Below are 12,834 nucleotides of genomic sequence, written 5' to 3'. Positions count from 1 at the left end.
TACTAGGGGTTTGTAAATGTTTGTTAAATGATAATAGGAATAAATGAATGCCGATAAATAGCAGAAATAGAATCATGATTTTTTTTTAGCTGTTTTTCAAATTCTGAGTAAATAACTTCTCTGGATTCAAAGAATTTTAAGGCTGCCATGGCTGAACCAAGAGATTATGTATTCTCATCAGCAAACATTAATGAAAAAAAGATTGTTTATCTCATTTTTTAGAAAAAGCTTTTCCTAACCTGTTAGATGGCTGATAAGAAAATGTGAAGAGATTGGGAGTTCCTTATACATAATTAAGTAGCTCATTCTTGCAGATACTTCAATAATTCATATTTGAAATATACTTTTTTCAACAAAATTGGCTTTTTAGATAACTCCCTTTGAAGGTGGTGGTGGTGTAGGATTTTGCTTTCTGGATTTTAAGAGATTTGGGAACTCTACACTTTGTGAAGATAAAATCAATAATGGGTTAGTTCCATAGGCATGAAATTAAAATCACTATCTTAGTATGATATAAAGTTCTGTTGTTTTGGAAAGGGACTATTATTTGATTGAAAACTGGATTAGGAGAAGGCGTCTAGATATGGGGGAGTAAGGTAAAAGGAGTGAGAAAAAAACATGATACGTAGTACTATTCTTTTTCTTCTCTGTGTCCTCCAACCCTTCTTAACCTGATGCCTCTTAAAGGAAAAGGTGAGTGTTAGGCAAGACTAAGTGAAGCTGACATGATAGCTTAGCTGATAGAGAATGTGACAAGATTCATCATACTGGACCTTTGTTTCTTTCCACTAGCCTGTGAACCTGGCTAAGTATCCTACAAGAGTATGTAGTGTGCCTTTTAGATCCTGTGCCTTTATCTGTTTAAGAAACTACGCCTCAAAGTTCAGGGAACTTCGTGCGCCAGATGTTTGCATCCCTGAAAACACAGGGAATTCAAGCACAGTAGTGATCCTAGTAGATGTGTTGTTTTGTAGAGGAGCCTCCCTTACTTTGAAATGAGAATGGGTTTTTGAATTTTTAAGCTGTTGAATTGCTGAAATCAGGAGATCTTGCCCTACAAAGCAAAACACTAAAGTAAGATTAGGATCGTAAGTAGAACCAAGGTGTCTGTGAGAAATAGTGGTGCAGTCAGAATAGCAGATAGACTGCTTAGGATAAGGTCCATTCATTGTTTCTCATCCAGTAAGTACTTGTTCATTATCTTCTCTGTTCAAACCCCTGGGAAGACTTTCTTTCAGATAAGAGGGAAAATGTTACAATTCTGGGCATTAGTGCTTGGTTATGCCCAAGGAGGGAATGCTAAGCTGAGTCAAATGGACTAAATATCTTGGCATCTTCATTTGGAGCTGTTAGACTTGCTAGATCAGTAGTTTTAAAAATTGTTCCACAGTGTCCTGAGATCCTTCAAAGGTACCCCAACTATCAAAGGGATATGAGAAAGAAAAGGCCACGCCCAGGAGGAGCATTAGACTCCCCATTGCCCTCTCCCTGCATCAACCAGAGTGGCCTTTCTTTTGCCTATCGTATGCACTGTAATTTTACATAATATTTTGCCTTGGGGCCAAGGGAGAGAGGTAACCCTGTGAAAAGAAGCTGAAAACCATTGCTAAGAAGATCTTTAAAATCCCTTCTAGTTTAAAATCTATGGTTTTTATGACTAGCTAACCTCTAACATTCCTCTAGCCAAGTTTTTTGAGTCTTTGATTCTAAGTTTCTCTTAACGCTTTTCTGGCAAATATTTATCTCTAAGTTAGGCTCTTCTGCATAGACTGGAATCAAATAGTTTCCCCATTTTCATTGCTTAAGTATATAGTGCCATATTTTAAAAGATAGAAATTTCATGTATTAAATAGCCTTTGTAGACTTTATTTATTAAACATAGTACAAATAGGCATTTAGCCAGGTTCCTTGCTGGGACCCCCTTCTGATCCAAGGCATAAATATTTGTCCGTATTCACAGTTTGGATGTTTTAGATCTCAGTATTTTTGAAATTCCATTCTTACCTAGAGATTAGCAGCCTAGTTCATATTTTGAAGCTGATGTTTTTAATTGTAATACTTTAAATCTCAACTGATGTTACTAAAAACAAAATAAACGGAGCATGTTTATCAGTGCCCAGCATGTAGTAAATTCTCAATAAATGTTTATTGAATAGAAGCACATCTCATATTTAATAGCCTGCACTTTACAAAGAGCTTTTATATAGTATATTTCATGTTATCTCCAATAACACTGAGGATAGTGTACCATATTCCACTAATGAAAAATTTGAGAACCATTGCAGTAAGGAAGTGGCAAGTTTGAAATAGAGATTACTGTGAGCTTTTTAAAAGACTCATATAGCTTGCTTTGTCTTTGACCTCTCTGATTATACCCATCTCCTCATTTATTGAGCAAATATTTATTGAGCATTTAATTGTGTACTGTGTTCTAGGGATAAAACAGACAAAAATCCCTGTCTTCATTGAGTTTGTAAGCATCCTTCATTTTCCCTCAGGTTCCAACCTTCAGTCTTGGGGTATCACAGCAAGTTTACAAATATATGTAAGCCTTAAAATGAAAAATATTAAGCTTTACTCTAGCAAATGGCTTCTTATTTAATAAAACTATTATAATACTAATGTCCTACTGTGATTATATAACTTTTATTTTGGAATTTGATTTCCTAAAGTCAATATAAAACTAATCAGGACTTTTCTTACATAGCAAAGCACCGATGTTCATATGGTTAGTGATAGTGATGGAGATGACTTTGAAGATGCTTCCGAATTTGGTGTGGATGATGGAGAAGTATTCGGCATGGCATCATCTGCCCTGAGAAAATCTCCAATGAGTGAGTATTAATAGCTCTTTGGGTCCAGCTCTATAATTCTACTTTCTACTGCAGAAACTTATGAAGAACAATGAACTTAAAAATCTCTTACTGACTTTCCAGGTTGGAGAGAGAAAATATAGCAAGTAGGCACATTATTCATTAGAACCAGAGCCTCTTGAGTTTTGGTTTTATTAAGTTCAACAATTCCCAGTGCTTTCGTAAAATTCATTAAAAATGCAAGGGAATGTGTAACTTATGTTTCACATATATAATTAGTTATGAGTCTTTCTCTTTACTTTAAACCTAGAGGTTGATAAACAAATAGCTGTATTTTCTGTGACTGTACTTGTTTCCCCGCATCTTAGTGGAGATACCAGTTTTAAGAATAGTAATATTATTTTTTCCATTCACTGGTACCACCTTCGGAAGGAAAAAAAAAAAGTAAACTAAATGTGCCATCTCCTTCTCTTTAACTTTACAAGATATATACTGTAGAATCACAAACAGTACTATATGCAAAATTACCATTAAAATAAATCCTTAAATGGCTTATTTACCCAGTGAAGTTAGGAGACTCCGGTGGGCAGAAATAGATGTGATATTTACTTAAAATTGACCATCTTCTTTATAAATGAGATTTTTAAAATAACTTGAGATCCTTTTTATGTAATTTATTCACAAGATGTCATATTAAGAAAACACTGAAATCCTAATTGATGACTGACACATACTTGAAATGCTTAGCAGGATTGTGTCAGTTGGCTTTCCAAAATTTATGAGCTTGGAATTTTTTCAAGGTTCTTTTTTAAGGTTTGATGAAATCTTCTAATGTATGTCAAGTTAAAATGCCTCCCCAAATATATCACAGAAGCTAAATTTTAATTTTATTTCCTCTTTATTGATTAAATATATTTCTTATATGTGGGATTAGATGTTATGTGGTTTGTTTTTTGTGTCTATTTGTTTTGTTTTTTTTGTTTTTGTTTTTTCTTTTGTTTGTTTTTTAGTGCCAGAAAACGCAGAAAATGAAGGAGATGCCTTATTACAATTTACAGCAGAGTTTTCTTCAAGGTAGGGTTAGGACATTAACTATATAAGATTGATGTTCTCTTAATGCTACTGTGATTTTTCTGGAGCAATTTTAATCATAGATTGTCTTTAATTTCTCTGTAAAGTATTCAAAGGATACATTTGTCAGTTTATATAGTCCTGATAGTTTAACACATACTATTCAATATCAGGTAACTAGTAAGCCACTAATGCCACTTCAGAGATGTATTTATCCTCTTATCCCTGTATCTTTATGGAAGCAAAATAAATGGGTCACTAATTGATATACTGACTGTATTCCCAAAAGGACTAGGTTATAGGATACTAATTTTTGGTATATCCTAGAGTAAACAAAATATCCTTTAAAATAATATTAAGTTGAAAAATAATTTAAAAATTTTAAATGTAAGTGAATTTTTTCTTTTAATTTTTGTTTTGGAACTATTAACATTTCTTCTTTTAAGGGTCTAATATAAAATGTTTTATATGCATTTGAGATTCTTATAAGGTGTTTAATAAAGAGGATTTAAATATTTAACCCTAAATTTTTGTGTAAATGGTATTTCTCTTTAGTTCTATTTTCTAATGTAATATAATTTGGAAACTTTGCAAGATACAATTATTTGCCTCTCTGTTGGACTTCCAGAATAAATGAACTAATAAAATGGAAAGTTAAGGTTACTGTAAGAAAAATCTTATGAAAGTGGATAACCAGGAATTGCTACATATAAATGGCATGGTTTTGTAGCACTTATTAAATCCATTTGCTAGATGTACTTAAAACTCCAGTATTCTAATATTATCACTATAGGCCAAGAAGAATTCTAAGAATAAAGTTCATTCCCAAGCCTTTAAAGAAATGTTTTAATGTTTGGTCTACAGTTAGGAGACATTAGTCCCAACATTTACTTAAAAGATGCTGATTAGACTTGTGAAACTTTGAACTAAATTTGAAATGTATTTAAATTAACAGACATAATTTTTCCTATAGATATGGTGACTGCCATCCTGTATTTTTTATTGGCTCATTAGAAGCTGCTTTTCAAGAGGCCTTCTATGTGAAAGCCCGAGATGTAAGTGCAATCTTACCTTTTATGATTAAAAAGTGCAACCGATAGATATACAACCAGGCCTTGGGCAACGCTTAATGCTTTCTGTTTTTTTCAGATTGAAGACTTGATTTTGTGTGTGGTTCATCTACCAGCCTAGTCATCACCAAGATGCCCATTTCAGAGGGGCAGTATTATAATAGGGTATTGCTGGCTCTTGTAGATGGCCTTGTTAAGCTCTGAAACAGTTTTTTTGTAGGGAAAAGAAAGGTAGACATGCTTAGAAGGGACTAGGCTACTGTGTATGTTCTTTTCAGTTAATGTGATTGACAGGTTCTTGCTAAAGGACTTGTCTTTCAGTCTTTTCCCAAAATGATTCCATCTAATAGTATATATCTAATAACTGCAATATTTTTATCTCAAAAGTCACTTTAGACAACAAAAATATAGAAATTGGCATTGTGATCTTAAGTCAAGTAGATTGGCATTTATAACAAGAATTCAGAAGGCACATTTTCAGCAAGAAGTTTCTATGCAGTCACTCTGCTTATATGTTGACCCAGCAGTGGAGACCTCAGTAATCTGGATCCTGCCTATTTGCACAACTTTAGCTCTTCCCGTTCCCTACCTTACACTTCATAAATCTAGCAGTGATGTACCTTTTGCGTTTCCCCATAATCTTACTCTTTGTTCATGCTTCTCCACTGTAAGGAATGCCTTCATTCTGCCCTTTACCTGGTCAACTTTTTTTTTAATATTTATTTATTTTTAAAAAATTTTTATTATTATTATTTTTATAATAATTTTTTATTATGTTAGTCACCATACAGCATATCCTTAGTTTTTGATGTAATGTTCTATGATTCATTATTTGCGTATAACACCCAGTGCACCATGCAATATGTGCCCTCCTTAATACCCATCACCAGCCTATGCCAATCCCCCACCCCCTTCCCTCTGAAGCCCTCAGTTTGTTTCCCAGAGTCCATAGTCTCTCATGCTTCATTCCCCCTTCTGTTTACCCCCCTTCATCCTTCCCTTCCTTCTCCTACCTATCTCCCTATTTCTTATGTTCCATAAATGAGGGAAACCATATGATAATTGTCTTTCTCTGCTTGACTTATTTCGCTTAGCATAATCTCCTCCAGTCCCATCCATGTTGCTGCAAATGTTGGGTAATTGTTCTTTCTGATGGCTGAGTAATATTCCATTGTATATATGGACCACATCTTAATCCAGTCATCTGTTGAAGGGCATCTCGGCTCCTTCCACAATTTAGCTATTGTGGACAATGCTGCTATGAACATTGGGGTGCATATGGCCCTTCTCTTCACTACGTCTGTATCTTTGGGGTGAATACCCAGTAGTGCAATTGCTGAGTCATAGGGTAGCTCAATTTTTAACTTTTTAAGGGACCTCCACACTGTTTTCCAGAGTGGCCATACCAACTTGCATTCCGACCAACAGTGTAAGAGGGATCCCCTTTCTCCACATCCTCTCCAACATTTGTTGTTTCTTGCCTTGTCCATTTTTGCCGTTCTAACTGGCGTAAGGTGCTATCTCAATGTGGTTTTGATTTGAATTTCCCTGATGGCTAATGATTTTGAACATTTTTTCATGAGTTTGTTAGCCATTTGTATGTCATCATTGGAAAAGTGTCTGTTCATACCTTCTGCCCATTTGTTGATTTGATTATTTGTTTCTTGTGTATTGAGTTTGAGAAGTTCTTTGTAGATCTTGGATACCAGTCTTTTATCTGTAGTGTCATTTGCAAATATATTCTCCCATTCCGTGGGCTGCCTCTTAGTGTTTTTGACTGTTTCCTTGGCTGTCCAGAAGCTTTTTATCTTGATGAAGTCCCACAAGTTCATTTTTTCTTTTGTTTCTCTTGCCTTTGAAGATGTGTCTTGAAAAAAGTTGCTGTGGCCGATGTCAAAGAGGTTACAGCCTATGTTCTCCTCTAGGATTTTGATGGATTCCTGTCTCACATCGAGGTCTTTCATCCATTTGGAGTTTATCTTTGTGTATGGTGTGAGAGAGTAGTCAAGTTTCATTCTTTTGCATGTAGCTGACCAATTTTCCCAGCACCATTTATTGAAGAGACTGTCTTTTTTTCCACTGGATGTTTTTTCCTGTTTTGTCAAAGATTAGTTGCCCAAAGAGCCGAGGGTCCATTTCTGGGTTCTCTATTCTGTTCCATTGGTCTATGGGTCTGTTTTTGTGCCACTACCATGCTGTCTTTGTGATCACAGCTTTGCACTATAGCTAGAAATCCGGCAACGTGATGCCCCCAGCTTTGTTTTTCCTTTTCAACATTTCCTTGGCTATTCGGGGCCTTTTCTGGTTCCACACAAATTTTAGGGCTATTTGTTCCAGCTCTTTGAAAAATGTCATTGGTATTTTGATCGGGATGGCGTTGAAAGTGTAGATTGCTCTGGGTAGCATAGACATTTTAACTATGTTTATTCTTCTGATCCATGAGCATGGAATGTTTTTTCCATCTTTTTGTGTCTTCAATGTCTTTCATCAGTGTTTTCTAGTTTCTAGACTATAGATCCTTTACCTCTCTGGTTAAGTTAATTCCGAGCTAACATATGATTTTTGGTGCTGTTGTAAATGGAATTGATTCCCTAATTTCTCTTTCGTCAGTCTCATTGTTCGTGTGTAGAAATGCAACTGACTTCTGAGCATTGATTTGTGTCCCGCCACATTACTGAATTGCTCTATAAGCTCTAGTAATTTGGGGGCGGAGTCTTTTGGGTTTTCCATATAGAGTATCATGTCATCTGCAAAGAAAGAGAATTTGACTTCTTTACCAATTTGAATACCTTTTATTCCTTTTTGTTGTCTGATTGCTGTTGCAAGGACTTCTAGTACTATGTTGAACAGTAATGGCGAGAGTGGGCATCCTTGTCGTGTTCCTGATCTTAAGGGAAAGGCTTTCTGCTTTTCCCCATTGAGAATGATATTCGCTGTAGGCTTTTCATAGATGGTTTTTATGGAATATGGAATTGAGGAATGTACCGTCTATCCCTACACTCTGAGGGGTTTTAATCAGGAAAGGATGCTGTATTTTGTCAAATGCTTTCTCTGCATCAATTGAGAGGATCATATGGTTCTTGACTCTTTTCTTGTTTATATGATCTATCACACTGATTGATTTGCGAATGTTGAACCACCCTTACATCCCAGGGATGAATCCCACTTGGTCGGGATGGATAATCCTTTTAATGTACTGTTGAATCCTATTAGCTAGGATCTTCTTGAGAATTTTGGCGTCCATATTCATCAGGAATATCGGTCTGTAATTCTCTTTTTTTGATGGGGTCTTTGCCTGGTTTGGGGATCAAGGTAATACTGGCCTCATAGAATGAGTTTGGTAGTTTTCCTTCTGTTTCTATTTTTTGAAACAGCTTCAGGAGAATAGGTATTATTTCTTCTTTGAATGTTTGGTACCATTCCCCTGGGAATCCATCAGGCCCTGGAGTCTTGTATTTTGGGAGGTTTTTGATCACTGCTTCTATTTCTTCATAATTAATCAGTCTGTTTAAATAATCAATTTCTTCCTGTTTTAGTCTTGGTAGTTTATAGGTTTCCAGGAAGGCATCCATTTCTTCTAGTTTGTTTAATTTATTGGCATAAAGCTGTTGATAAAAGTTTCTGATGATCCTTCCTATTTCATTGGTGTTGGTCGTGATCTCTCCCCTTTCATTCATAATTTTATTAATTTGGGTCCTTTCTCTAGTCTTTTTAATAAGTCTGGCCAGTGGCTTATCGATCTTTCAAAGAACCAGCTTCTAGTTCTGTTGATCTGCTCTACTGTGCTCCTGGTTTCTAATTCATTGATCTCTGCTCTAATCTTGATCAACTGCCTTCTCGTCCATGGGTTAGGTCTGTTTTTCTGTTCCAGCTCCAGCTTTTTGAGGTGAGAATATAGAAACTGTATTTTAGATTTGTCTATTCTTTTGATTGAGGCTTGGATGGCTATGTATTTTCCCCTTGGACCGCCTTTGCAGTGTCCCATAGGTTTTGGACCAATGTGTTTTCATTCTCATTGGTCTCCAAAAATTGTTTAATCTGATTTTTAATTTCCTGGTTTACCCAGTCATTCTTGAGCAGGATGGTTTCTAGTGTCCAAGTATTTGAGTTTCTTCCAAATTTTTCCGTGTGATTGAGTTCCAGTTTCAAAGCATTGTGGTCTGAGAATGTGCAGGGGATAATCTCAGTCTTTTGGTATTGGTTGAGACCTGTTTTGTGACCCAGTATATGGTCTATTCTGGAAAAAGTTCCATGTGCATTCGAAAAGAATGATTATTCTGTTGTTCTGGGGTGTTGTAGTGTTCTGTATATATCTATGAGGTCCATCTGGTCCAGTATGTCATTCAAAGCTCTTGTTTCTTTGTTGATTTTCTGCTTAGGTGATCTGCCTATTGCTGAGAGCAGAGTGTTGAGGTCCCCTACTATTAACGTATTATTATCTATATGTCTCTCTATTCTGGTTAAAAGTTGGCTTGTGTATCTTGCTGCTCCCCTGTTGAGGGCATAGATATTTATAATTGTCATATCCACTTGTTGGATACATGCATTAAGAATATATAATATAGTGTCCTTCTGTATCTCTAACTACTGTCTTTAGTTTAAAATCTAATCTGTCTGATATGAGAATTGCTACCCCAGCTTTCTTTTGAGGTCCATTGGCATGAAAAATGGTTTTCCATCCCTTCACTTTCAGTCTGGATGTATCTTTAAGTTCAAAATGAGTCTCTTGTAGACAGCAAATGGATGGGTCATGTCTTTTTATCCAATCTGCAACCCTGTGGCGTTTTATGGGAGCATTTAGGCCATTCACATTTAGAGTGATTATTGAGAGATATGATTTTAATGATGTCATGTTGCCTGTGAAGTCTTTGTTTCTATAGATTGTAAATTTCTGTTCTGTATCACTCTTGGGGCCTTTTTACTTTTATAGAACCCCCCCTTAATATCTCATGTAGGGCTGGTTTGGTGGTCACGAATTCCTTCAGTTTCTGCCGATCTTGGAAAGTCCTTATCTCTCCATCAATTCCGAATGACAGCCTTGCTGGATAAGGATCCTTGGCTGCATGTTCTTCTCAGATAGAGCTTTGAAAATATCCTGCCAAGCCTTCCGGGCCTGCCAGGTCTCTGTAGACAGGTCTGACGTAATTCTGATATTTTTCCCTCTCTACGTAAGGATTTTCTTCCCCCTGGCCACTTTCAATACTGTATCCTTGGATCTGATATTTGGAAATTGCATTATGACGTGACGTGGTATAGATCTGTTCTCATTGACCTTGGGAGGGGTCCTCTCTGCCTCTTGGACACTAATGCTTGTTTCCTTTGCCAGATTAGGGAAGTTCTCAGCTACAATTTGTTCAAATATCTCTTCAAATGTCTCAAATAGACCTCTCTCTTTCTCCACCCCCTCGGGGATGCCGATGATTCTGACACTGGAATGTTTCAATAAGTCAGTAATCTCCCATAATCTGCATTCTTGAGAGTGGATTTTTTTAAAAATATTTTTTATTTATTTATTTGACAGAGATAGAGACAGCCAGCGAGAGAGGGAACACAAGCAGAGGGAGTGGGAGACGAAGAAGCAGGCCCATAGTGGAGGAGCCTGATGTGGGGCTTGATCCCATAATGCAGGGATCACGCCCTGAGCCGAAGGCAGACACTCAACCGCTGTGCCACCCAGGTGCCCTGAGAGTGGATTTTTTTGAGCCAAGTTGCTGTTTTAACTTTCTCTTCTACCATCCCATCCTCCAAGTCACTAATTCTTTCTTCTGCCTCATTTACGCTGGCCATCAGAGCGTCTAGTTTAGACTGCAATTGTTTCATAGCATTTTTAATTTCTGCCAGATTCACTCTCATTTCCTCCCTTAGAGATTCTGTATTCTCATTAATATTTTCGTTAATATTTTTTTCAAACTAATATTTTTTTCAGTCATCTTGACCATTGTTACTCTGAACTCCATTTCTGACAATTTGGTTATATCCATATCCATCAGTTCTGTGGCAGAAGCCACAGACTCTGTATCTCTTCTTTGTTGGGGGGGATTTCTCCTCCTCGTCATTCTGGTGAGGAGAGGTTGCAGGGATGCCCAGAGCCCAAATTATTGACCAGGACCCAGGCAGCGTGCACTTGTTCTCTAGGGATCTTGGGGAATGTGGGCTTCTTGATTTTTCAGCCTGCCTTCTGGGGGAGGGGCCTGCTGCACTGATACTCAGGCATCCCTGTTTGGGTAGAGTTGCCCTATCCCTGCGAGGCGGAATGGGGATGGGCACAATGTGAGCTGGTATTTCCGGGCTTTTGTTCTCTGGCGGCTTTCCCTGGCGGTTTTCTATGACTCTTCTGAGAGTCAGAGCAGTAGTGGCTGTATTCTAGCCTCTGTCTCAGAAGAGAGAGATCACAGTCCACTCTCCACTGAGCTCTCTTGACCACTTTAACTCTGTTTCTCTCAGTGCTGCTAAAACCCCTGCAGCATCCTGGGTTGTGCGCCCCACAGCCGCTCTCTCAGCCCTCGCTTCCAGGGCTGGAAGGTCTCTGTCCTTTGTGCTTCTAACACCACCAGCTGCCCCTGGTTCCCGCGAGCGCTCCCGAGCTCCCTGTTTCAGTGTGGTTTACACATGCTCCAGAGTGCTGGTTTTCCGTCTGGTTGCATTTGCACTCCCGAGCTCTCGGTATCAGTCTGGTTCCAGTGAGCGCTGCGGAGCTCCGGTTTTCAGTCTGGTCGCGCGCTGCTGAGCTCTCAGTTTCAGTCTAGTTTGAGTGTATGCTCCGGAGCTCCAGTTTTCAGTCTGGTCGCACGCACGTTCCCAGGCTTATGGTCTCAGTCTGCTTTCTCACGGGTGCTGGTCTGCGAGTCGGGCCTGTTCCCCAGTGCAGGTGGCTACTACTTCCCTGCGCCCGAGCTCGGTGGCTCCCTCCCCCTTCCGTTTATCTTCCTATATCTGTGCACAGATTCACGGCTCCCCGCTTCGTACCTCAATACTCAGCGCTGGAGATGTTCATTTGTAGAGATCCAGCTGTATCTTCCTGCGTGTCAGGCTGATTTCATGGGTGTTCAGGATGGTCTGGTAGATATCCAGCTCGATTCAGGGACCCAGCTAAAAAAGGGGTCCCCTACTACTCCGCTGTCTTTTCAAAACAACTTTGCATCCATGGCATTATGAACTAATTTTCTTTCCTGTCATTAGTTAACTTTTGTTGGACTGAGATTCTGATCAATAAATCCTCTTAGTTCTGCATTTGTAGAAGTCAAACCAACATTTTTTGCCGTCATGTCAAATTGTATTTGATCTAAAATTCTGTAAAGCCATTAAAAAACAAACAAAAAACAAAAATAAAAAAACCTTCATCTTCAGTAATTCTTTAAAAGAACATCTGCCGCTCGGCTGCAGAGGACGAGGCGGCCACTCAGGGCTGTTCTTCCGAGCCTGGGGTGCAGCTTTGGCGCGCCTGCGCTTGGCGGTGGCCGGTCCCGGGGGACTCACACTGGGGGAAGGGGTGGGCAATCCGAGGCCTACCCAGTGGAGGCCCTGGAGTTCGAGGCCCTGGAACGCTGATTGTGCATGTGCCTGTGAGCCTACCCAAAAAGGAGGGTTCAGAGCGCGCCCATGTGCGGAGAAGCAGTGGCGCTCAGATCACAGGCTGCTTCATCTGCCCTCACCCAACCCAGCCACTGCCTACTTGGTTAACTTTTGCTCTTCCTCTGAGACTTAACTGTCCCTGACTCTTCCACTATCATACGGTTGGACCCACCCCTTAGTACTTTGTAATGATATCCTCTGCTCATCTTTTTGTTACATTTAACACCTTGCTTATCATTATCTATTCTCTGTATATATGTCTTCTCAAGAGATTTGATTTTCTTTTTGGCAGTGACTTGTACCCTACA

General features: G+C 38.6%; 1 protein-coding gene across 3 annotated transcripts in view; it reads left to right on the top strand.

The window, feature by feature from the left end:
* FAF1 (Fas associated factor 1) overlaps nt 1-12,834 on the top strand; it is a 474,879-nt gene that overhangs the window by 327,463 nt on the left and 134,582 nt on the right. For all 3 annotated transcript variants that reach the window (XM_011227828.3, XM_034652358.1, XM_034652351.1), the window contains exons 10-12: nt 2,708-2,834; nt 3,824-3,887; nt 4,858-4,939. In XM_011227828.3, the coding sequence (XP_011226130.2) occupies nt 2,708-2,834; nt 3,824-3,887; nt 4,858-4,939 (273 nt within the window). The remainder of the gene's footprint in view (nt 1-2,707; nt 2,835-3,823; nt 3,888-4,857; nt 4,940-12,834) is intronic.

The sequence above is a fragment of the Ailuropoda melanoleuca genome, chromosome 2 (genome assembly GCF_002007445.2).
Source record: "Ailuropoda melanoleuca isolate Jingjing chromosome 2, ASM200744v2, whole genome shotgun sequence".
Lineage (NCBI taxonomy): Eukaryota > Metazoa > Chordata > Mammalia > Carnivora > Ursidae > Ailuropoda > Ailuropoda melanoleuca.
The sequence above is the reverse complement of the archived record's forward strand: the minus strand, read 5'-3'. Positions and strand labels throughout refer to the sequence as shown.